The sequence below is a fragment of the Agelaius tricolor genome, unplaced genomic scaffold (assembly GCF_023055355.1).
Source record: "Agelaius tricolor isolate 1412-34295 unplaced genomic scaffold, bAgeTri1.0.p SCAF_3, whole genome shotgun sequence".
NCBI lineage: Eukaryota > Metazoa > Chordata > Aves > Passeriformes > Icteridae > Agelaius > Agelaius tricolor.
Genome location: NW_027269263.1, coordinates 22,864,009 through 22,887,664, shown reverse-complemented (window position 1 = coordinate 22,887,664; position 23,656 = coordinate 22,864,009). Strand labels below are relative to the sequence as shown.

At 43.3% G+C, this 23,656-nt stretch overlaps 2 protein-coding genes across 11 annotated transcripts; both read left to right on the top strand.

The window, feature by feature from the left end:
- The first annotated feature begins 850 nt into the window (after positions 1 to 850).
- Positions 851 to 10,186, top strand: SMCO3 (single-pass membrane protein with coiled-coil domains 3). 10 transcript variants are annotated; one of them, XM_071423150.1, is made up of 4 exons: positions 851 to 1,351; positions 1,870 to 2,587; positions 3,442 to 3,690; positions 7,063 to 8,464. In XM_071423150.1, the coding sequence occupies exons 1-3, from the start codon at positions 1,259 to 1,261 to the stop codon at positions 3,534 to 3,536; spliced, it is 906 nt and encodes a 301-aa protein (XP_071279251.1). In that variant the 5' UTR covers positions 851 to 1,258; the 3' UTR covers positions 3,537 to 3,690; positions 7,063 to 8,464. The 10 variants fall into 10 exon arrangements, with proteins under 10 accessions (XP_071279251.1, XP_071279250.1, XP_071279258.1 ...); XM_071423149.1 differs by having other exon boundaries at positions 3,442 to 6,476; XM_071423157.1 differs by lacking the exons at positions 851 to 1,351; positions 1,870 to 2,587 and having other exon boundaries at positions 3,537 to 3,690; positions 7,063 to 7,113; positions 8,457 to 10,186.
- Positions 10,187 to 12,893: 2,707 nt separating this feature from the next.
- Positions 12,894 to 23,629, top strand: WBP11 (WW domain binding protein 11). Its single transcript, XM_071423137.1, has 12 exons — positions 12,894 to 13,049; positions 14,065 to 14,182; positions 15,001 to 15,032; positions 15,628 to 15,721; positions 16,118 to 16,314; positions 17,144 to 17,277; positions 18,035 to 18,234; positions 19,048 to 19,242; positions 19,727 to 19,828; positions 20,718 to 21,032; positions 21,643 to 21,825; positions 22,533 to 23,629. Exons 2-12 carry the CDS (start codon positions 14,119 to 14,121, stop codon positions 22,964 to 22,966), a joined length of 1,950 nt encoding a protein of 649 aa, XP_071279238.1. The 5' UTR covers positions 12,894 to 13,049; positions 14,065 to 14,118; the 3' UTR covers positions 22,967 to 23,629.
- The last annotated feature ends 27 nt before the right edge of the window (positions 23,630 to 23,656 follow it).

Here is a 23,656-nt window from a genome sequence, read left to right as displayed (position 1 = left end):
ACATAATTTACAAATGGATTATATGCAGCTGAACTGACATTTTAGCGGGAGTGTTTATCATGACTGCCAAGCTCCCAAGGGAGCCTGTCCCAGTTTAGGTCTGTTTTATCTCTACACAAACAGAGGTGGAGTTGCCTCTGAATAAATTCGTGAGCCCTCCTGTGGACTCACTTTTAGCAGTCAAACAACCACTTTCTGAAATACAGCCCAAGACAACAGAGACATTCCAGGATGGAGAACTAGGGAGTCTGCATCCATCACTTCATGGCACTTCATGGCATCACCTCATGTCACCAGCAGCAACTGCTTTGAAAGGAGCCCAGTATGAGACCTTTATGTCACCCCCCACCCTATCTCAGCAATATTTTGCAGATGCTCTGTCCACAGAATCCAAGCAGCTTCACAAACCTCCCTTATCTCAGGGAATCACTCCATGTCTGGAGGTGCTCCCCTCACCCAAGCTATCATTATCAGGCCATGGAAAATGGGCTTCATTTTTCTGTGAAGCCTTGACACTTTTCTTGGCCCTTTTTCCATACAGAAGAGTTGTAAGAGGCCATGGGGCTCTGTGGGTGAATAACTCACTGCCAGTATTTGGAAGGTGAAAGAAAGCAGCTGCTAGAGAAAGGTTTGTCTCAGCATGGGATCTTCATTTACACACTCATTTTGCCTGTGCCAGTGCAAACAGTCAGCAAAGTGCCACTCTGCAGTGCTGTAGGAGGAGGATTGGCAACCCAGGAGTAGAAAGCAGGGGGTGATAAGGAGGAGGAGGAGGAGAGTTAGGTTATCACTGCTTCCAGATGGGACCCCAACCTACCCTGCATTTCTGTGTTGGCTTTATCAGAGTCAACTTCTTTAAAAGGGCTTTTAAACTCTTAACCAGGGAGCAGTCACCCTGACACACCACTCCTCAGGAGAAGTGCCTTAGACTTCTCCAAGCTATGGTTTTCTTCCTTTTTGCAAGAACAACACCAAATACCTTGGAATCAAAAGAACTGTCAAGGTGATGGACACTCATGCCAGCTGAAGTTGGTGCAATCAGACACTTCCCTATGGATTTTGGGCACATTTCTACCAGTAAATTGTCTGCTTGGATTGATTAATGACTTCTGAATTGCAGTGAGAATCTGGCAAATGATCTGTCTCTGGTTGAAGAATAGCCACCAAAACCTGAGTGCAAATCACAAACTGCAGAATTTTTCAGTTCAAAGAAAAAACAGAAAGAAACAGGTGCAAATTACATTTCCTTAAAAAAAAAATGTTCTTCACAGTGTCTTGGGTGGACTCTGGGAAAGTGGTGACACTGGGCAGCCTCCTGTTGCTGATCTTCTCACAAATACTGGTAAAAGAGGTAAATATTGCTCTTTATTTGAAATAATGAAATCGCTTATACCACAGAAATATTTTTTCCATTTGAAATATGTTCTTTGAGGAGTTTTGGGTTCAACTTTAACTTTTCTGCTTTCAGTTCCTCTGTTCCATTTCTTACCTGTCTTAATTTGTTTTAGTTACTTGGTTGGAATTTTCCTCTTGTTTGCAGCCAGATGATTTCATTGAGTGTTTGTGAGTAAATCTCATGGAATCTTTCCTTTTCCAGCCTGTCTAAATTGACCGATGCTCCTGGGAGATTCTAACATAGCACATCCACATCAAATAAGAACTCTGTCATCCTGACCTGTGGTGGTGTATAGACGACAACCTGAGGTTGCTCAGGAGGGTTTTGCTAAAGATTTGTTACCTGCCTTGCTTGCTCTGCCAATAATGACAAAGAGGCAAGGAAAGGGTAGGAAAAAACTTGGCTTGCATCCACGAAGATAAACAAGAAATTCACACTTCTGATGCTTATCTTCATTTGCTTTTGTGTTGCAGGCTGTGTCCCCCATCCTGATGGATATGGCTCCGCAATCCTTTGATGACCAGTATCTGGGGTGCAGAGAGGAGATGATGGAAGAACTGGAGCAAGGAGACTATTTCCAAAAGGAAATAGCTGCTAACAAGGACTACCTGCGTCTCTGGAAGAAGGCTCAGGAGGCTTTGCTGAAGAGCCCTGTCGGTCTGCTGAGGGAAATGCGTGACAGCCATGCCACAGCTCTCATGGCTTACACCATGAACTCCTCCCTGCACTCCCAGCTGAACTGGGCCACATCCACAGCAGGAATCTCACCAGAGCACTACAGACACAACTTCAGCTTTAAATATTTTCACTTCTACCTAACAACTGCTATCCAGATATTGAAGGAATGGCAGAGCAGCATGGGGAAACCTAAGTGCTATCAGGTGCACAGGGGTGTAAAGGATTTATATATCGAGGCCAAAGAAGGCAGCAGGGTGCGATTTGGCCGTTTCACTTCTACCTCCCACCTCAGGAGTGAAGCTCAGAAGTTTGGGAATGAAACTTTGCTCACAGTGACCACTTGCCTGGGAGCAGCTATGCAAGGCTTTTCTTACCACACATCTGAGAAGGAAGTCCTCATTCCCCCTTATGAGATATTTCTTGTCAAAAGCTTCCTTCAAACCCAGCAGGGTAACCGGCTGCATCTGCATTCTGTGGGGAACTACAGCAAGTACCAGTGCCAGCTGGTGGAAGGTATTGTACACAGGTTCTCATGCAAGGGGGCACAGGACAGGCTGCTCTCCACTGCCCCAGGCAGCCCTCACCAGCTGCACCCACATGGGGCCACACTCAAGGCCAAACCTGTAGCTCACCTCTGTGTTTGCTTACGAGAGCCACAAGACCCAGCTTTTACCCTGTTTCACAGTTTGCTGTGAAACCTGGGACAATCCCACAGCTCACTAAAGATGAATCAACAGCAGGTCTCAAGGTTCTTTGCAGCCCTCATTTATCCCAAGTGTCACTGCAAGGATGCTGTAGGACTCATGGCTTTGGGTCCCCAGCATTGTTATTGCAAGAGTGGGTGAGATTTGCTTGAACCAAGTAATCTATGCTGGTGTCTTGCAATGCTGCTACACTTCACATTTCAGGACTATTCTAGGCTTTGGTCCACTACTACTCTGGCAAGCTAATACTTCCACACTTATCTCTGGCAAGCTGAGAGAAGTGTAAACAAAGCTACTGTCATTTTAGCAGTCACCTGTCTCCTAGCAGGGAGAAAAGGTATCCTTTGACAAAGAACACACTGAGTTTCCTGGTTATAGAGAGAGCTCTATGCTGGAATAGCTCATGGGGCCTGTTTCACATCTCTGCCTTTCTGTGAGTCTACCACCAGTCCAGGACTCTTGCTTTTGTCTCTTTGTTCAGCAGTGTGTCAATGTGATCTTTGAGCTCAAAACAATCATTTAGGAATGAGGGTTTGTGCTTCCAAAGCCAAAATAATGGAGTTGAGAAAATGGCCTTTGTGGGCAAAGGTTGTGTTAGCAAAACCAAAAAGCTTTAGGCAGTGAATAGAGGTCTAAATGACAGCTCTCTTTATTTTCTTTCAGCTTCAAGAAGCAAGAACAGTGGTTATACTGCACTTGCCTCTGCCATTCTCCCTAGTGTGCTTGGAGTTTCCCTGTGCTTGGCCCACAGTCTCTGATTCTCTGGCTACATCCAGATATGTACAAGAAGCCCCTGGAGTTCCTGCTGCTACATAAGATTCAATCTTCCCTTTGCTTTCTGCTGCAACTTTGCAGTTGAGACTGGAACATTCAGCCTGGTTCATCAAAACAGACATTCCCTGGACCATTCAGGTAGGAGAAAGGTTATCTATGGCCTTTCTGAAGACTAAATCAGGGACAACCTTCACTGGAGACAGCTTTTTCTTGAGGTATACGGGAAAGACACACAGGGACTTTGGACTCCTTACAGATCTCTTAATAGCTTTATTTTTAGTGAGAAAGAGTCAGTCTGTGGAATGTGGAAGGCACCATGGCAGTAAATTCAAGTGGGTAACTGGGCAGCTGTGCACATCTCCTTTGAGAGCAGGGAAAGGCGGTGCCAAGATGTGCTTGAGGAGTTGGATTATTGTGTTGGCTGAAGAGACAGAGAAGTGCATTAAGTTGTGCAGATTCTGGCAGACCCTGAACAGCTTTTCTTTGCCACTCTTAAAAAAAAAGATGAGCTAACATTTCTGGAGTGGTGTCTGACTCTGAAAAGCAAACAGAGGAAATCCAGAAGGTGTTATTACGAGGGGAATTACAGAGGAATAAAGGTGGATATATTTTTGGCTAGATTGTTACATTTCTGAAATCAATTATCCAAACTGCTAACCCAGCTGATCCATTCTTCCCCAAGATATTAGTTGGAAGAAAACATAGGAAAAGTTCTTGACAGCCTTTTCTGGGACCTTACCAAGCAGCCAGCAAAATATGGTGTAAACAGCTGCAAGTATTGTTACTCTGATGGCTGCAGGAAGTATGACTTTGACTTGCATTCTCCAAAGTAAGGGAAGTGCTGTAAATTAATTATTCTTACATTTTGGTGGTTTTTGGTAGATTTGTATAAGTCATAGATATCAACTACTTTGCATCATCCTCAGAACTATAATCCTTCAGTTTGTAAGTACTGGTGGGTCTATACAGAACTGAACAGTCATTTTTTTTGGGGGGGGGGGGGGGGGGATAGACACAGCAAAGTCAAACTCATGACATCTACATTTAAGGAACAAAGCAATTGAAGACTGAGTAATGCCACATTTTGTCAGGCTACAGTTCCCTTAAAAGTGATTTCTATTTGTCAGTTAATACACTGACTAGATGGTGCAAGCATCCCTTGGTAGGTGGAAGCACAAAGATTCTCCTTGTTTGGGTGCTCATCATGATACCATTTTGACTGCTAAGAAAGTTATGTCCTTCTGCTTGCACCTCTGAATTCTTCCAAGGCCAACTAGAGATACAGTCCTGGGATAGTGTGCAGCTCAGAGACTGCTCCTGATGTTGCCTTTGCTTGTGCCAGAGCCCTGTAAAGCTGGGCTGGTTGCAGCAGACATTTCATCAGCTATTGCTGTGGTTAGATGTGTAGTCAGAAGTGTACAAGCAATTGCAACTTCCTGTCCCACTGTATACTTTCAAAACCTTATTTTCAGAACTCAGTTCAACCATCTGCCTTTTCCTCCATTTCTTTCCCATGTCAAAAGGGGTCTGAAATTGCATGAAATGGCAAAATTGATTTTAGCCTTCACTGCTGTTCAGAGCTGAGTCTGGGCCTCCACAGCACCTCTACTCTCATGGCATCAGAGACCTGGCAAACTTCAGCAAGGAAGGATGACTGACACCCCAAATTGAGTATTTTCCTCCAACTTAATAGGCCTGCAATAATAGCTATTAATCCTCCCAAAAGATCCAGAGTAAAGCAGGAACAAAACTGTCCTCATATTGTTCAAATTATTTTCTGTCTTGTTCCAAATGATGAGGGCTCTAAAAGAAAAGAATTTGTATCCACTGCAAGCACAGAAGACCTGAAATCAGTTTCCAGAATGTGACACACAGGCAGTTGCCAGCCTGATTAATTCAATTCAGTTCAATATTGCACCAAGTATTTCAGGACTACATGGCATTCTCAGTGGAAAATACTCAGCAGTCACAACTAATTGATATTTCCAGAACTATAGCAGTTAAATCATTTAGTGTTCTCTTGCAGCTTATGTTCTCATGCCCACAGCTCTGACAACAAGAGAGTTTGGCACTCCGTGTTCATTAGAGTTGAACACAGCAGCTCAGCTTTCAGATGAAAACACATTAACAATTGCAAAGTGCACATTTTATGCTTCATCTTGTATTTTCATCTGAGAGCTCAGCCTTCCTCTAGAGTGGAAGCAGTGTTCCTAGTGAGAACCCTGTGGCCTGCAGGTCCACCTTTCTAAGAGCAAGAGCATGAAAGATGTCTAGCTTGATTGAAGGCATATGTACAAGCTTGTCTTAGTGGAACAGACAAAGCCTGTTTCCACTCTCTGCGGTGTCTATTCTTCTGTTTATGTGGGACTACTAAATTTTTCTTATGTAATTTGCAGGTGTACAAAAACAGTCATTGCAAAAATTCATTATTTCAAGGCATAGGTGCAAGCATTAGTGTTTATATTTATAAACAATGGAAACCAGTAAAAAACATAATCTTGTGCTGTCCTACACCTTTTATGTTTTGAGGACAGCAAGTAACACCATCCCCTTTCAGCCATGGCTGTAGCTGCCTGTGATGGCACCTCTGCTGCAGGCAGGAGGGATTTGTGCTGTACCCATTCTCTCCAGGAACAGAAGGCCTTTGGATGATCTAGTAATTGGGAACTAGCATTGAGTTAATAATTAATTAAACGGAATTCTCTTACAATTGGAGGGAAGGGGAGAGGAGGAAGAAAATGAGATGGATCTGGTAAACATCACACAATAGAATTAATGACAGGCACATTAGGATGCAGCAGAAGCCCAGCCTCCAGATCCCTAATTCATCACATGCTGCTGGAAAACACCAGGCGAGCAGAGGGGAAAGAGGCTGAAGTTACTATCCCATACACATTTCAACAGGAGCATTCAGACCAAATCAGGTAGGCAGTGTAAATGTTTAATTAGAAAAGTTTTTGTGGTAAATCTCCACAGAGAAATCTCTGGAGAAATAGAAATACAGAAATATATAAGGCCTGTATAATTCTAAAAGGAAAATACAAAACCTAATGGAAGTGCTAAGAAATAGAAATACAGAAATATATGTGGCTTGCCTAATTCTAAAAGGAAAATATAAAAGCTAATGAAAGTGCTAATGTGAAAAGTAAGAAGTAATTTTAGCATTAGGAGATATAAAATCTAGAGCAACTGTAAGAAGCTGAAGTAATCATATGTAATGAACAGATTCTAAAAGTCTTTTCCACACCTGCCGAGTATGTAAAATGTTTGTTGAAGTGCTATTCCATCTAAAACAACTTGTCTTCTCAGTTTCTACCAATAAGGGAAAACAAATGACCTTATAATAAAACAGCACTGGAGTGGAAAGGTTTTAGTATCACATTGAGTCAGAAAGCAAGCCAGCAACATCCCTGAGGCAGGATTGATATGAAACCATAGCCTGCATTATCATGGCTTTATGTTTCCAGAAAATCACAAACCTTTACTGTATATGTATTTGGCTCCCTGCAGCTTGTACAAGAAGATGTGTTAAGCAGTTTATTCTCTTGGCAGAGATTCAAGGTAAGTGGCGGAAAGAAATATACAGTACTGTGCAAAATATTGGGAGAGAAAACCTCTTTTCAGACTGGCTTGTGTTTCAGCACTGAGATTAAAAGTTGGCAGGGGATTGTGGAAATCATTCTGGTTTTCAACGATGACCTTGTGGGGGAGGATGTGTTTAGTAAAATACAGCTGGGTCAGTGTCAGATGATTTGCAGCTAACAGATAGTGCAAGAACTACAAAGGACCAAAATGGCACAAAGGTATCTTTTTCAGAAGAAAAATCTGGGTAGTCCCCTACACATAACTATTTGTAGCTGTAACTGTGATATGGAGGCACTAACAGCAAGAAGAGAAACATCTTAGAAAAATGCAAAGCACTGCACAAAAGTGGCCCAGATTTGCAATAAGAGGGCTGAGACCATGAAAAGTACCAACAAAGAAATGAGTCATCCTACTCATTCATAGTTTTCCCCTGTAGCAAAGATGCTTGCATTTAAGATGAAATAATGTTAAAGCATTTTCACTTTGCAGCTGGTGAAAGGTTAAAGGAAGTGACAGTGCTGATTACAGAATCTTAGCGATGAGGAATTACTCCATAATCACTGTTGACTCAGTCTCTTTGGACTCTATGTTGGCATGCTGGCATGCAGTTTATGAAGAAATAAATATCAGGGAAGGAAATACAGTGAGAGATGTATGTAAGGTGATATAGGTTAGGACGGGGTTATTGTAGACAATTTTACTATTCATTATGAATTCAGAGGGTAAGCTTCTTAGTATAAGCACAGAAGGCTTATATAGTATCATTTTCTCTTGAATGTTAGAAGAAAAAGGCTATACTGGCATAAAATACCTTTATTGTGGCACAAACCATATCCACCAATCATCATGGTTGCTGAAAAATTGAATGCCACTAAATGGATAAAATAGGCTGATACAAAAGAGTGCCTGGAACAATCCTTTAAGCCACATCTTTAATTTTGCTGATTAGATGAGATTGTTCCATTTTTTAGTGAACTAGTTCAGCTTCTACCATCTTCAGTTTCCAAGGCTGAGTTTCAATCTCAATCTTCAATTGCCAATGGCACACATCTATTTTCCAATCTGCTTGTTACATATTTGTTAGCTATTTTTGTTGCTCTGAGCATACCCAGTGTCTTAGAAGGTCCTTTTCCAATCACTTGGCAAAGATCCAGAACAAGAATTAAGATTTCTACATTTACAAGCTATGCCTTGCGAATGGACCTGGTCAGTATGAAAAGAACCAGTGGGGCAGAGACAAAGCAGATTTCACTGCTCTTCAGGGGCTATGGTTATGGGTGTTAAACAGAGTAAGACATTTCTTTTCTCTCTTGAAGTAGCTTATTTCTGAAGAATGGCATTGAGTGACCTCCTTTACCCAGATAATCCCAAGAGAAAGCAAGAACTGATCCATCTGCACCAGGAATTGCTTGACTGTATGTCCACAAATTTCCATGCAACAAATGAGCTGGCTGGAGTGCTGAATGAGCACCTGGGCTGCACTATTACCCCCATTGAGATGAGAGAGAGCAGTACAGTCAAGGAAAACTGTGAGATTATCATTCAAGTGATGAGTGAGATTCAGCACCAGGTGCAGAAGATTGACAGTGACATGAAGGACAAGCTCGAGCCAGTGCTGTACCAGAAGCTATATGATATCAAAGAGCCCGAGCTAGAGAAAATTGCAATAGCCCAGAGAGTTTTTTCCATTATTTTTGGAGAAGCAACTTCAACAGCTGCAATGGTAGCCATCAAACTTCTTGGCTCCGATCATTTAACTCTCACTGTGAGCAAGCTCATCGGTGTCCTTGCGCAGATTGGGGCCTCTGTTCTTGGGGGAGTTAGCATTACCATCATTGGGCTGGGCCTGGAGATGATTCTCCATGCCATCCTGGGAGCTGTGGAGAGAAGCCAGCTTCTGACAGCTGTGAGGAGCTATGAGAAGCACCTGGCTGAGTTTAAAGCAGCCTCAGAAAAGTACCAGCGTGCCATACATGAAGTGACTTCTTTGGTGAGACAGCAAGTTCAGTAAATGAAGGTGGAGTTCTCTCTTCTGCTGTCACAGCAGCTGCAGCAGCTTATGCCTGCAGAAACCTTTTTGATTCATTATGACAAACAAACTACTAATGGCTTTTTATTTTCTTATTTGTGGCAGCAGAAGAAGAAAAGTGACAGTTCAGGGAACTGGCACTGAAATACATTAATAGAGAACTGGTTTACAGGTGTTTTGGGGGGCAGTGTTTCAAATACTTTGCACCTTTCCTTAAGCTTATTTTCTAGGAAGCACAGTAGGTAACCTTGAACTGTAATTCATACTGGAGACAATGATACAGACTGCTGAACTGGTAGTGGTGAGAAGGTGTGTTTCTGTATCAAAGATGACAACACAATGGGAGAAAACATTTTCAACAAGGCAAAGCATCTGGAAGCTTTATGAAGACATCTGTGGTTGCTAAACCCTTACTGTGGTTTAGTGCTTAATCTGATAGACTGAATTCAATTACAAGGACTAGCTGAAGCATATTTAACTGCTATTTTCTGCCCTCCTAAGGAGCCAGCAAGAGATCTTCTTTAAATAAACTCTAAGCCCAGTAGATTGGCAAGTAAGAGAAGCCTGGGCCTACATGCAAACAGACACAACCTTGCTGCACCACTGAGAGAAACCAGCTGCAGCATTCTGGGTATGCCTGGCCATGAATAACCTCTTGTGCTTGTAATGCTCTGCTCCTGCCAACCCACATGTAAAAGTTTCTGTGCAAAGTTGCTCTTTTGTTGATTGGGGTGGGATATTACACATGTACAAGTGCTGTAGGATTGCAGCCCTATTAAACGAAAGTTATTTTCAAGCGCTTTACCTGATCTCACCAATGTGGGACTGCCAAGAACATGCTCAGATTCTGCATTTCACAATATGCCACCAACTGTCCTTATTTTTCAGATTTTAAAACCAAAGCTGGAAGAAAGAACATTATTTGTAGTGTCTTGATCTGATTTGCTGTGAATTGTTTTTTCTTGATCTTAGAAAAAAAGGTAATTTAAGAATTAATAAAAATGTACATGAGTATTGGAAGACTTCTCTTTCTGTACTTGTTTTTGGTTTCTTTTTTTTTTTTTTTGTCTGAAAACCAATCTTAAACCAACTAATAAAGAAGTATTAAAAGCCTAATTATACAAGCAATTAATTTTTTTTAAATCCGTGATAGACAAATCTAGTAGGGTTGTGCATAGGTTCCTCTTTTTAGTACCCACTTCCCCCATACTAAAATCATGTCCCAATTCATACATGTTTGCTAATATTCAATATTAGCAATCTTAATTTATTAATAACTAGATAGTGCCTATGAAATAAAGGAATAGGTGAGATTCACAACCCTTCCATTCTGGGGTTGGGGGGTTTATTTGTTTGTTTAGTTGGGTTTTTACTCTCTACTATATTTTCTGACTCCTCTTCCCTTTTATGCACAAAAGCCACTAGATGGCAATGAAACTGCTGGTTCCCAACAGCTCTGCTGAGTCATCAGGGAGAAAGCCCAGGGTTCAGGAGCATAGATGGGTGCCAGGGCCTGAGAAACTGGGACCAGTTGCAGACTGGGCTATGTGAGTCCGGAAAGGCACTTCAGTGGTGGCAAAAAGCACTGCCTTGCCTGCACGAGGTATTGTGGTGGATGACATGCTGACCTGAGGCATCACTTCTCCAAGATGAAACATCTCTTGTCTCCTGACACAGATGGCGCTCAGTTTAGAGGTACTTCTGCAGAGGCAAGAGCCTGTCAGTCAGTAGAACAGCAATATCTGTGTGTTGGAGAGGCAGTTCCTGGCTCCTGTTTTCTATGTGCAAATGCACACTCTAAACTAGGAATTAAAATCAGCTCTTTGAGAGATTGCCAGTCACTGCTGCATGAGAATAGTGGAGTCAAAGAAAAACAAATCTGTTGTATTTTTCAAGCAATTTGCCCACATGTTCTTAAATGCAAATGCAAAGCAGTGTCAGGGGAAGTGAGGTACACAATGAGGAACACAGAGGAATAAAACTGCTCCTCGCCTCTAGGCATATCCTTGTTCCTGGTGGACTTAAAGGAAAGCGGGTTTCCCCTAAACAGATTTAGTTCCTGTTGTCTCTAATGCTCTGGCTAGTCTTATGTTTGGTGCTCCAGAGATGTCATGACCAGTCCGCTGATGTTTCCCCTCCAGACTACTTCAAGCTGCCTCTCAGTGTGACAGAAGTATCAAGTGAAAAACATGAGAGGACTATTGTCCTCCAAATCAGCAACACTGCTGAGAGAAAGCAGTCAGGGCTGAGGCAGCGCCACTGTCCCCACTGAGCCCAGGACTGCCAGGACAGAAGACCCCAAGCCTTGTGAGGTGCAGTTAACCTTTGAAGACTCAGCCATCCCCCTCTACAGTGGCATGGCACCTGACAGGGATGTCAGGATGGCCACAGCTTTCCATCATCTCCTCTTGAGTGTTCTGCTTTCACTCAAGCTGTTGTTCTGGAAAAAGGATTAAGAATTAAAACTGTGATATGTGTTCCAAATAAGAACAGCCTCAAAAAAACTGTAAACCAGCCCAAACCAGTGTAAGCTGCTTCCAAACCTACGTGGAAAAACAGTACAGTTGCAACCAAAATCTGCCTGCTGAACATTTTTTCTGGTGACAAGAATAATACAAAGAGAACATGCCAAAGAGGTACAAGGTGGGGGTGACCATGCTGGGCGTGTGGTTAGCATGACTCTGTAGGCACTGAGAGCTCCTGAAGCCTTGGCTCTGAGGACACTCCTTGATTTTGACTTTGTGCACCTTGTGACTAAATGCTGGCATTAATGGGATGTATAGCTTATAGTCCTTTACCCATCCGGCAATGATCCTTACAAATTAGTCAACTGAGTCTCCATTACTTGAAAAATTATAGCAACATTATGTTGCAGGAGCAGGGAGCCTAGAAATCTTGCTCAGGGATCTGACCACCTCTGCTCCCAGATGCCACCTCTGCAGAGAAGAATTTCCTCCCTACATCTCCTCCCTAACATGCTAGTTCTTTAAGTCTGCACCCGTACTGTATTGCTTGCACATTGATGTTTCGTGCATCTTCATCCTGGTCCTTCACGTGCTGTGGACTTTTGCTGGAAACTGTGCTTCGGGCCATGACACAAAACAGCTCCCACCAGCTGTTCACCAGTTCACCACAGCGGGGGCTGTAGGAAGAGACAAATAACAGAGTAGCTTGTGTGGTGCCCAACGGCATCAGATTATCTCTGCCGTTCTCTTTGTACAGAGGGGTCCCAGCCCCGCTCGCAGGGGAGCAGCGCTGCTGGGCCGCGAGGCCAAGCCCTCAATAAACCATGGAAGGGCCTGAGGCTGTGAGCAGCCCCTGCCCCCGCAGCGCTCTGCACTTATGGACAGCGCTCCGCACACACGGACAGCAGCTCCCCACAGGTCCTTCGGCTCTGCCTTGTTTCAGGGCACGGGGGGCACTTTGGGGGATACTCCTGCAGAGCGTGAGGGGGCAGAGGCCGCGCTGGCCGCGTTCGCTGCCCTGTTTCCAGCGCTGGCCGTACGGGAGCATCTCTCCCGCACCGCGTGTGTCCACCCGCTCCCAGAGCCCGCCGGGGCCGCCTGGGCGCTGGTCTCTATCGCTACCTCTGTCCCGGTCCCTGTCTCTATCTCTATCCCTGTCTCTGTCCCGACCTGCTCCCGTCCCCGCTCCCGCCCCGCCTTCCCGCCCCTCGGAGGCCCAACCATAGAGTTGAGGCCTCCGAGGGGGAGCGAGCGGCAGCGGAACCATCGAGCCGCGGCCGCCGCTTCCGGAGCGCGGCTCCGCGCCGCCACTCGGTGCCGGTGCAAGATGGCGGCGGGGCCGCGGCGGCGGCGGTCACGGGGCTGAGCGAGGCCGCGGCGGCCCGAGGGAGCCGGAGCCGGGCCCGGCCGGCCCGGGGGTGAGAGGGGCGCGGCGGGGCTGGGCTGCGGGGAGAGGAGAGGCGAGGAGAAGGAGGCGGCAGTTCGCGCTCTCTCATTTTCTTCCTCCTGCCATCGGGCGGGAGTAGGAGGGGGGGCTTTCTGCCCCGTTCCCCTGTGGCCAAAAGAATAATGAATTTAGTGCTTGATTATATATAGTTTTTTTTTCATCTTCAGCCGTTAACTTGTCGCGTTGGAACTCTTTAGTCTGGGTCCTTAGAAGATGTGAAGTCGAGGTTTCAGAAGTTTGTTCTCCTTCCCTGAAGCCTTTAAATATTAGAAAGATGGGAAATAGAGGGTGTAAATGTAACTCCTACCTGTGTTTGGTGAGCTTCCCACCTAAGGAAGCGATAGTATCTTGCAAAAGAGTAAAACAAACCCACCCCAGTGCTTTGGCAGGGAAGTAGTTCTGGAGGAGGAGGGAGAGAAGAAACATCCCTGACTGTAGTTTGGACACTTATGTAGTCATCTGTAAGCTGGAGAAATATCTAAAGACAGGAAATAATTTTTTGCAGAATAATCCTACATTTGCTGATATAGTGGGGGCTGGGGAGAGATACCAGGGGCAGTTAGAAGTCTGAGGAAAGGAGAAGATTTTTGGGGAAACATTTGAAACGGAGGAAGGTGAAAACTGGAGAGCACTTACGAGAGTGAAAGAGAAGATAAACTCTGATACGCTCTTGGAAAAATAAAATATTTGTTTTTCCCTACCCTGCAGCCCTCAGTACTGTAAGCACAAAGCTTATTGGTTTGAGTTGTAATGTGAATAATAACAAACTCATCAATTAGCTTAAAATTATAACCTACTAAAGTAGCAATAAGTAGGTACTTAGTTAAGTAGTAGTACTTTGTTGGAGTAAGGGAGTTTTGATACAGGTTTGAGAACCTTAAAGGTATTTGGCCTCTTTGAGGGAGTAACTTGCTGATAGACAGAAGAGAAACAAGCATCCTCAAGCTACCAGTGTGTAGGACCTGAAACCATGTAATCTTTTCCAGGTCTCTCCCTCCTTTTTAAGTTTCATTTTTTGAGGCAGAGGAAAAAAGATCAAAATGGGGCGGAGATCTACATCGTCCACCAAGAGTGGGAAGTTTATGAATCCCACAGATCAGGCCCGTAAGTATCCATGAAAGCTGAGCAGGGGGGAATGGGGAGTGCCCAGAGGAGAAGGTAAAAAGCTTTCTCTGAGAATAGAATCCTCAGGATAGAAGTGAGTTTCTCTAATTTGAAAAGTATTATCTCGGTTTTGTCTGGGAAGGCTGCTTGCTTTCATGCTCTTGCTTCTCTTAAGTATTTACCTCTTGGTTTTCCACTGGTTATCAGTGTTGGAAGGCCTTTGTACTTAGCTGTTGGATAAACTGCAGGCTGCTTCCTGGGACAGAGTTAATCTGTCCCAGGCAGGAATCTGAGGAGCATGTCAAATTTTGCAGATGCTCTGGTTAGATGGGGGAGTTGTCTTACTGTTTTTTTCTATTTTTGGTAACATGCCAGGTGCTATCAATGCTCCCTGAATAAAGAAAATCTGGACTCCCACAGTGGATATGCTTTATTTCAGAGGCATTCTCAAAGCCTACATATTTTTAAAGTGTGTTGTCTGATGACTCTATTTCAGCTTCTGTGCAGCAATCTTTTCCATGACTGCACCTATCACTATGACTTCGGTTGCCTATTGTTCTTTTTTGTATGGAAAAAGCCTTGCTTCTGGAGACATGAAGACTGCAGCATCTTTTTTTTTTTTTTTTTTTTAATAAAAGACAGGAAATATAAATCAATCTCATGCTATATTTCTCTTTCTCTGGGAAGCTGAGTTGCAGTAAGTCCTTGTAAAATGAGTGAGCTGTTGAGAAACAGCCCTAGTCTTGATGAAGGGAAGATTATTCATTAATTTGATTTTGTCTTTCAAGTTGTTACTTTCTTTTTCTTTTCCCCTGTAGGGAAGGAAGCTCGGAAAAGGGAACTAAAGAAGGTAAATAAAGAGATTAGGGAATATGTAGTTGTCATTTCCTATACTATGTATCGTGTATGTGATTGTAAAGGGCCATGAATGGACTGTGGATATTTTAATTGATATCCTAAGACTGACTTTGGAAATACTATCCAAACATGTAGTTCAAAAAAACATAGAAGTCTTGTTTGGAGTAAACATCCCCAGACATTCTTTAACTTGTATTTATTTTTGAAATGTTGCTGGAAGTACTTAGTAATTAAAACCCCCCAAAATGGCAAAGCAAAGAAGCAAGCAACAAACCAAATAAAAAAAAAATCCAAGCATCCAAGAGTCACACACTTCTTAGTGTGTCTAATGTATTTTGTCAGTTGGTTATTGTGTTGATTGCATGAGTCTTAGTTGGAGTGAAGGAATGATAGTAGCATTTGCAATTACCAAGACAGTGGAATTAAAATTACTGGAAGTTTTAACTACATTTGCTGCTGATTTGTGCCATGGTGAATGTTTTCAGGGCATTCTGAGGTGTGATATTTTTTTTTCTTCAGAGTGGAAATACTGAGAAAGGGGTAACAGATGTTTTGTGTCTTTCTATTATGAAACTTTTCTGTCTTAGAACAAAAAGCAACGGATGATGGTCCGAGCAGCTGTACTGAAGATGAAAGATCCAAAGCAGATTATCCGGGACATGGAAAAGTTGGATGAGATGGGTGAGTGAGAGGTACCAGGTGCTGGACTTAGGCCATGCTTTATGTAGATGCACAGTGTAGTTTTGACTGCCAGTGGGGGAGACTGAAATAGAGTAGTTTTTTTTCCTTTCCTGTAAGAAGGGGGGATTCTGTGAATATCTGGGGATTGATTATTATTTGAGATGTTGTGGTGCCATCAAAGAGGACTTTTTTCCCAGAAGATGATTGATAAGAAAATCAAGTAGTGTGTGTGAGTGCTGCTAATGTAGAATTCAAGGAGGTGATTGTCATAGGGCTGCAAACTTCCTGAAAACAGGGATTGGAACTTGCTTTGAAATAGTTTCATTCATCACAGCTGTGCAGTAGAGTAATTTGCAAATTTTTTTTGGTCATTTTTTTTTTGCTGTCTGGGATCAGAGTTTAACCCGGTACAGCAGCCACAACTTAATGAAAAAGTGCTGAAGGACAAACGCAAAAAGCTCCGTGAGACTTTTGAGCGTATCTTGCGGCTCTACGAGAAGGAGAATCCTGACATCTACAAAGAGCTGCGCAAGCTGGAAGTGGAGTATGAGCAGAAGAGAGCACAACTCAGCCAGTACTTTGATGCTGTCAAGGTAATGCTTTCTGTATCTCAGTCTTGTAACTGTGGTAGTGTATTCTGTTTGCTCATTAGGGGTGACTGTTACAGAGGAAGGGAGATTTGTATGAGTTCAGCATCATGCGGCCCATATGAAATATTAATTTGCATGGTCAAATTAGAGCATTTTAGTGAGGACAGTGTGGTGGTTGTCAGGTCACTGTTTGTCTCTGATATGCTGATCTCATTCAAAATGAAAGGAGGAAAGGGAAATTTGTGTTGCAAATCAACAATATCAGCCTTTTGTTTTCTGTATTAAAGAGAGAGCGAGCCTGTGAGTGTGCAATTGGTATTTCTGTGAATTTCTGCTAAATCTCTTGCTGGAAATAATGAGAATCCTTTGGCATTCCTTTAAAGATCTTTCTCTAATACTCCTCCCTGCTGTGCTGGGAAACATCGTGTTTTGTAAGTGCAAGGATCTGTAAGATTTCTTTTTTTTCCTTTCCTTTGAAACATGCAGCAGTCTGTGACTTGAATACTTAAAAAACACAAAAGCACAGTCTGCAGTCTCTTCATTTTGTAGACTGAAGGTCTAAAAGAAGGTGAAAACCTGACTGAGTTTTGACTGAAATACTAAAGCTTTTCATGGGTGCGTTGCAAGTGCTTTGCATTGAAAGCTTTTGCTGTTAACGCTTTCCCAAATTTCTTTCATGGACTGCTGCAAGATAACACACCCTAGGAACAGGCACGTTTGACAAGTGGCGCCAGGTTCCATATGTTCTGTACTTTAAAAAGTAATGAGATTGTGCAGTAGCTTCTGTGGAAGTAACTCACTCTCTTTTTCTTTTTTTTTCCCTCCCTTCCAGAATGCTCAGCATGTTGAAGTGGAGAGTATCCCCTTACCAGATATGCCTCATGCTCCCTCCAACATCCTCATACAGGACATTCCCCTTCCAGGGGCTCAACCACCTTCTATCCTCAAGAAGACATCAGCCTATGGGTAAGTGGAAAAATAAACTTACAGGTGAAGTAAAAAGGAAGCATTCATATTATGGAGGAGGAGCTAGGGGTAGAAGTAGAGGAAATATTGACTTGTAGAAGTTGGGAATTCTGTGCAAGTGAATTGTTCTTTCTTTTAACCAGAGCCCTTCTTAATCTTTCCCCACAGTTAGAGCTTTTTGTTTAAATTTATTTGAGTAATACATTATTCCTTCTAGTTTTTGTCTTTTTCATATCAGGAATGTAGATCAGTAGTAGTAGTATCAGTTCATATTAGAGCCCTACTGTTATGAACATAAATGCCCCTTAAATTGCCCTATGTGTGTTCTGTTGTCCTGCTGCCATATTCAGTGTATATGGATAGTTCATATAAACTCCTAGTTTTCTTGGTTTTGTTTTGGTAGTTTGTTTTTTTTTTTTTTCATTCTAGTGCTAATTTTTTTCTATTTCTTTCTGAATAGCCTTCTGTTTTTACCAACTCTGTGATTATTTCATTCTTCTTCTGTGGTAGGATTCAGTAGCTGATTTTTTTCAGTATTGTCTTCAGTTGGTTTCTGAGCAGCTTTTGTCTGATCTTCTTCAGTCACGTCTTTGTTTGATGTTGTAAACTCCTTGTGTCAAATATGTACTTTTTAAATGTTCATGTTTCTTTTTAGAAGTCTGCATAAGCAGTGGTGAGAGAAGGCTAAATAATTCTACTAAAGGCATGTTTGCTTTAATTGTGTTCCTACATTTCTCATTTCCTTTCATATTTCCAGGCCACCAGTTCGATCCATTTCTGTGCTCCCTCCTCCGGGGCTCGGTGTTCCGCGTTTACCTCCGGGCAGGAAGCCCCCAGGCCCTCCACCAGGGCCACCCCCTCCTCAGGTCCTGCAGATGTATGGCCGGAAGGTGGGCTTCAACTTGGACGTGGCTCCTCGAAGGCGAGAGGAGGAGATTTCTTACAGTTCTGAAGCAGGTAAGGCCTTCCCTGTTCCTCTCTGCGGTTTTCCTTGACCTCTGTTCCACTATGGATGGTCCTGCTGTGAATGCAGTGTGCCCCGGACAAAATGTTCTCTGGCAATATGAATGTTAGCACTATTTGAAGGACTTGTGCTAAGTGATTGCTCTCTGATGTAATTTAGATATATTCATAATATCTGCAATTTTGCTACCAGCTGTATTTTTAAATGTTGAGACTTTTAATTACATGTCTCAGATACTTTTTGTTGTTCGGTTTCACAGATTGGATTTTTTTGGATGAACCCTTAACAGTGCCGAAACATTGTTCATATTATCCCTTAAAAAAACCTAATCACTCTCAGAGAAATTGTCTCTTTGAAAAACCCATCAAATAAACACCCCCAAACCAAAACTACAACAAAACCCACAATGAGCCCTGGATGTGCATTTGCTAGGAGAACATAGCTCCTATTTTTCATACAGTTGCTGTATCATCCTTAGAAACTTTTGTAGCTAGATGAATTAGCTTTATTTCATGCCAGAAGACATCAAAATATGTCAGTGGTAGGCAATTGCTGAATAGAAGTTGATGAATCAGTTGCAGTAGCAGTTGCCTTCACTTTTTTGCTGTGTAAATTAATAAGCAGGTTAATATGAAATCTTACAGATTTTCCAAAATATCCTTTAAAAATATGTGCTAAAAAGTAATGGAATGACAGTTTGTCAGTGCTTTTGCTAAGGGGAATGTTGTGACTGTAAACATACACTGGTGTGAAAGAATATTTTATATTTGGAGTTGATGCATTTCCCAATACTTTGCTTTCTGCAGGACAGCGAGGCCATGATGATGACATGTCCAGCACCAGTGAAGATGAAGGTTATCCTGAGGATATGGATCAAGACAAGCATGATGAGAGCAGCGATGACAGTGACAGCGATAGGTCAGATGCAGACAGTGAAGGAGAGGACTTCCTGCATCGTGATAATGACAAGGAGAGGGAAGGTGGTGAAGAAAAGAAATCAGGTGTGAAGGGGAAATGAGAGACTGGGGGTTGATATTTCAAAAGAAAAATGCTACTTGATAGAGCTGAGGGTGTGTGTGCAATTTATTTAGTCAACTAACAATGTTCTAACTCACCTAAATTCCAGCTAAAGGATTTTTATTAATAAATGGGTCAGAAGGAGGCTATCTAGAAGTGAAGCAACTTTCAGATAAACCTGTTTTTTTAAAAGTTGAGTTAGCTTACAGCTCACAAGCCATTTTTCACCTGAATCATTGCAAAATTAAGCCTCAATGTAAAATATGCTCACTTGCTTGGGGGAGACCAATTGGTAGAGAATACTAGGTTAGCAAAACTTGAAACAATCAGAAACACCAGTGCAAACTCTTATCTAAGAAGCATCATTATGTTAGACTGATAGGCTATCCATACCAGGTATCAACATAGCTATCTGATTTTTGTTGTTTTCTCCCCACCTCCTGTCACCCTTACCCTGCTTTTCCCCAGGTCACAGTGTCCGGTTTGCAGACATGCCTGGGAAGTCACGAAAGAAGAAAAAGAACATGAAAGAACTGACTCCACTCCAGGCCATGATGCTACGAATGGCAGGTGAGTAAGGTGGAAATGTGGTGAGATGCCTTTAGGCTTCCAGTTAAGGTTTCACAGTTTTTCTGTGGGCAGCTTACTTTGCACAAGTTTTATTTTACAGAGTAAATATTTTACTGTCATAATGTAGGCTCTGCTGAGAGTAGCAGCTCTCGTTAAGTATTTGAGTTATAGTTTGGTTTTTGCTCTTTTTTTCTTTTGTTTGTTTGTTTTTTTTTGTTTTGTATGTTTTTTTTACATTTATTTTTAAGTAATGTGTGTGTTTTGCATAGCAGAGTTGAAGTTAAGAGTAGCAATTTACTTTTTTTTTCTTCTAAACCTTTTCTTGCTTAACTTTTAAACAGTTGTTCAAATGAAGTCCAAATCTCTTGGTGAAAGAGAAAGGGTAACATTGTCTGTGGGCTCAGCATGTAACCTGTAAAGATTTGTACCCCCTAAAAATACCCTTCTGCTGAGATAAGTTAACCAATAAAACAAACTTTGTTTTAGAAAGAAACTCCAGTATCTTTCAAAGGTGCAGGAGTTTCTTGGACATGGGGATTTTGTTTATTGTGTCCCCAACCCCTTGTTGCCTCGCCTCCCCACAAACTCCTTTAAGGCAGAGATTAAAAAGCAGAAGTTTGGGCTGATAGTACAAGTTTCAGATCCCAGAGGAACACATAACTCTTGTTGTCAGAGCTCTCTCTCGAACAGCAGTGATTTTTCTGTTATTATTTTTATTTGTTTTCATTTTATGTTTGCCAGTAGAAAGTGGTCAGATTTCTTCCCTTTGAAGTAAGGTTTATCTTTCTCTTGCTTCTTTTTATTTAGTTCTGTGTACTCAGTTTTCTCTGATGTTCACAAAGATGTTAGGCATAGACAGATTTTATAAGGGTATCATCTCCATATCCAGGCCAGGAAATTCCAGAAGAAGGGAGAGAAGTGGAGGAATATTCAGAAGAAGAGGAGGAGGAGGAAGAGGACTCAGAATCTGAAGAGACATCACAGCAACAGCAGCAGCAACAACTCAGTGAGGAGGCGCTTGCAGAGACCGGGTCATCTACTGCAACTTCCCAGGCGCAGCAGCAGCAGCAGAGTGCCCAGGCTGTGCCTCCAGCTCAGATACAGGCACCTCCCATGCCTGGGCCTCCTCCTCTGGGACCACCTCCAGCCCCTCCACTGAGGCCCCCAGGCCCACCCACTGGCCTTCCTCCTGGCCCTCCACCCGGTGAGTGCTTGGTTTACCCTGCTCTGAGGGATGCAGGCTCTCAGGCAGCGGTGTCAGTGTGGGACTCTGGAAGCTGCACAGTGTGTAGATGGAGTATATGTACCCACTTACTGAGACCTGGCTGTCATCAGTCTGCATCATTGTTGCTGTACCTTGCTTTTGAGGCATCAGCTTCCTGTAGCTGTAGCCTTCCTGATGGTTGTCTTTGTTAGAGCCAACACTGGCAGACAGCAGCAGAGCCAGTGTATGAAGTGGAGTAAAAGAGCAAAAGTTCTTATTTTTAGTCCAAAAGAAAAATCAAATGCCACAGAAAAAGGTTTTTAGCTGTTTAAATTCTGACAAACTGAGCTCAGAAGCTGTTACCAGTTACAACTTAATTATATGGGGAGGAACCCTTTTTCCATTATACACTTTACCTTCAGAAAGATGCTTTAACAGTTTAACTGCTGCCTCTGCTTGAGATTTTTAGAAATTCTATTTAATCTGGCACCTGGGTAATACAGCTTTCATTGGTATGTTGAAGATCTTTATCCTTAGCTGATGAGAAAGTTGCTGGGACATGTTTTTACCTGTGAATTAAATTTCTTGTTTGTTACATGAACGCTTTCAGGAGCTCCTCCGTTCCTGAGACCTCCAGGGTTACCAGGATTGCGTGGGCCTTTGCCTCGACTGCTGCCCCCTGGTCCTCCCCCGGGGAGACCGCCTGGTCCTCCCCCAGGCCCCCCACCAGGCCTGCCCCCGGGTCCTCCTCCACGTGGTCCTCCTCCTCGTCTGCCCCCTCCTGCCCCCCCAGGTAAGGGGTTCTGTTTGTCTCAGTGCCAAGTCCCTTCTTGCTTTTCTTTTCGCAGTCTTGGCTGTGGTGATAAAGCCAGTGAGGCATAATTGGCTGCCAGTTTGCCTTTGTTCCTGGCGGTGGCTGCATTGTGCTGTGTGCTATTACATTATTCTGTGCAGTAACAAGGAAATTCTGTGCATAGTTTGGTAGCAAGAAATCTGCCCTGAAAAAAAGGGAATTTCAGAGTTTAAATTTTTACTCTGCTGGACTCTTTCTGAAGCATTCTTTGGGTGCTGTAATGGTGCTCCACTAAATGAGTTGGAGATCTGAGTATTTATTTTTTGTGCCTGGGTCAGACATTTCTGATGACTCTGAAATTCCAGTGGGATGGATTGTCAAGAAACTTTATTCTCAGATTATAACTTTAAATTTAAAAGGGAGTGATAAAAAGAATAATTTTTTAAATTTAAAATTTAAATTTAAAAGGGAATGATAAAAAGCTCCTGTGGCTTTCAGGGCCCGAAGAACAGCATTTTCAACCCAGCATTTAATGCAGATTTGAAAACCTTTCTTTTTTTTTTAAAGCCGGTGCTGCTGCATCTTGTTGGGGGTTGCTTCGTTTTGCTTTTTGTTCTTGGCATTCTGAGCCTGTGCACATTTTTCCTCAAATATTTTGAAATTTCCAGATGTGGAGACAGCTCACGCTTTCTTTTTTCTTCTTCCAGGTATCCCTCCTCCTCGCCCAGGCATGTTACGGCCGCCTCTGGTGCCTCCCTTAGGACCTGCCCCGCCTGGGCTCTTCCCACCAGCTCCCATTCCAAATCCTGGGGTGCTGAGCGCCCCGCCCAGCCTGATCCAGCGGCCCAAGGCGGATGACACCAGCGCGGCCACCATCGAGAAGAAGGCCACGGCCACCATCAGCGCCAAGCCGCAGATCACCAACCCCAAGGCGGAGATCACGCGCTTCGTGCCCACCGCGCTGCGCGTGCGCCGCGAGAACAAGGGGGCCGCCGCCGCCTCCCAGAGGAAGCAGGAGGATGAGCCTGCTCTGCCCTTAACCAAAGCTGCCCCTAAGGCTGGCTCATCTGCCCCTATCTCTGTACAGACAAAGGATGATGTGTATGAAGCCTTCATGAAAGAAATGGAAGGTCTCCTGTGACCTGTTGTAGTCCTGGTCAGCTTACCTGCCCCTCTGAACACTGTGGAGGGAGAAGAAGGGAAAGTCCTCCTGCAAGCAACGAAAGGGCATGACTGGAAATAGTTCCCTACCCACAGGTTAACTTGCCAGTGTGCTGTGAGCAGAGACCGCTGCAGCTGAGGTGTGCCTGGGCACCTCCTTTCTGAGCCACCACGTCCACCTGGGGAAAGGAGATTGCAGTAAAGGAGGCGATGCTGCTCCCCTCAAGTGCTCCCCCTTCCTTAGAGGGAGATAATGGTACTCTGGGGACGGGGGTGACTATTCCCTGCCAAAATCCCCCAAATCCTTACACACCCTGAGTGCTCTGGTGAGGGTAGTGGAACAGGTTTTTAACGAGCCAGAAAAGTGTTAGCAGCGTTTCATACACAAATGGTTGTCCAGTTTTTATTTTCTGTACTGGTTTTTTTTTTTTTTTTCTGTAAATATTTTATAATCATGTTTTTAGTTGCAGTGAGGTTGATCAATCATCTTTCTTCCAGGGTAGTCAGGGAGGTAATTTGTTGTGTATACTGTACACTGGAGTTTTGCATCCTATCCCCTTTATGGTCATCTTGATGGGATTTTGTTGGCTGGGGAAACTTCATTTTTTCTTGTGAAAGACAATAAATGTTCAGTGTATCAAAATACCACTTTCCCTGTGATTTGTGAGAA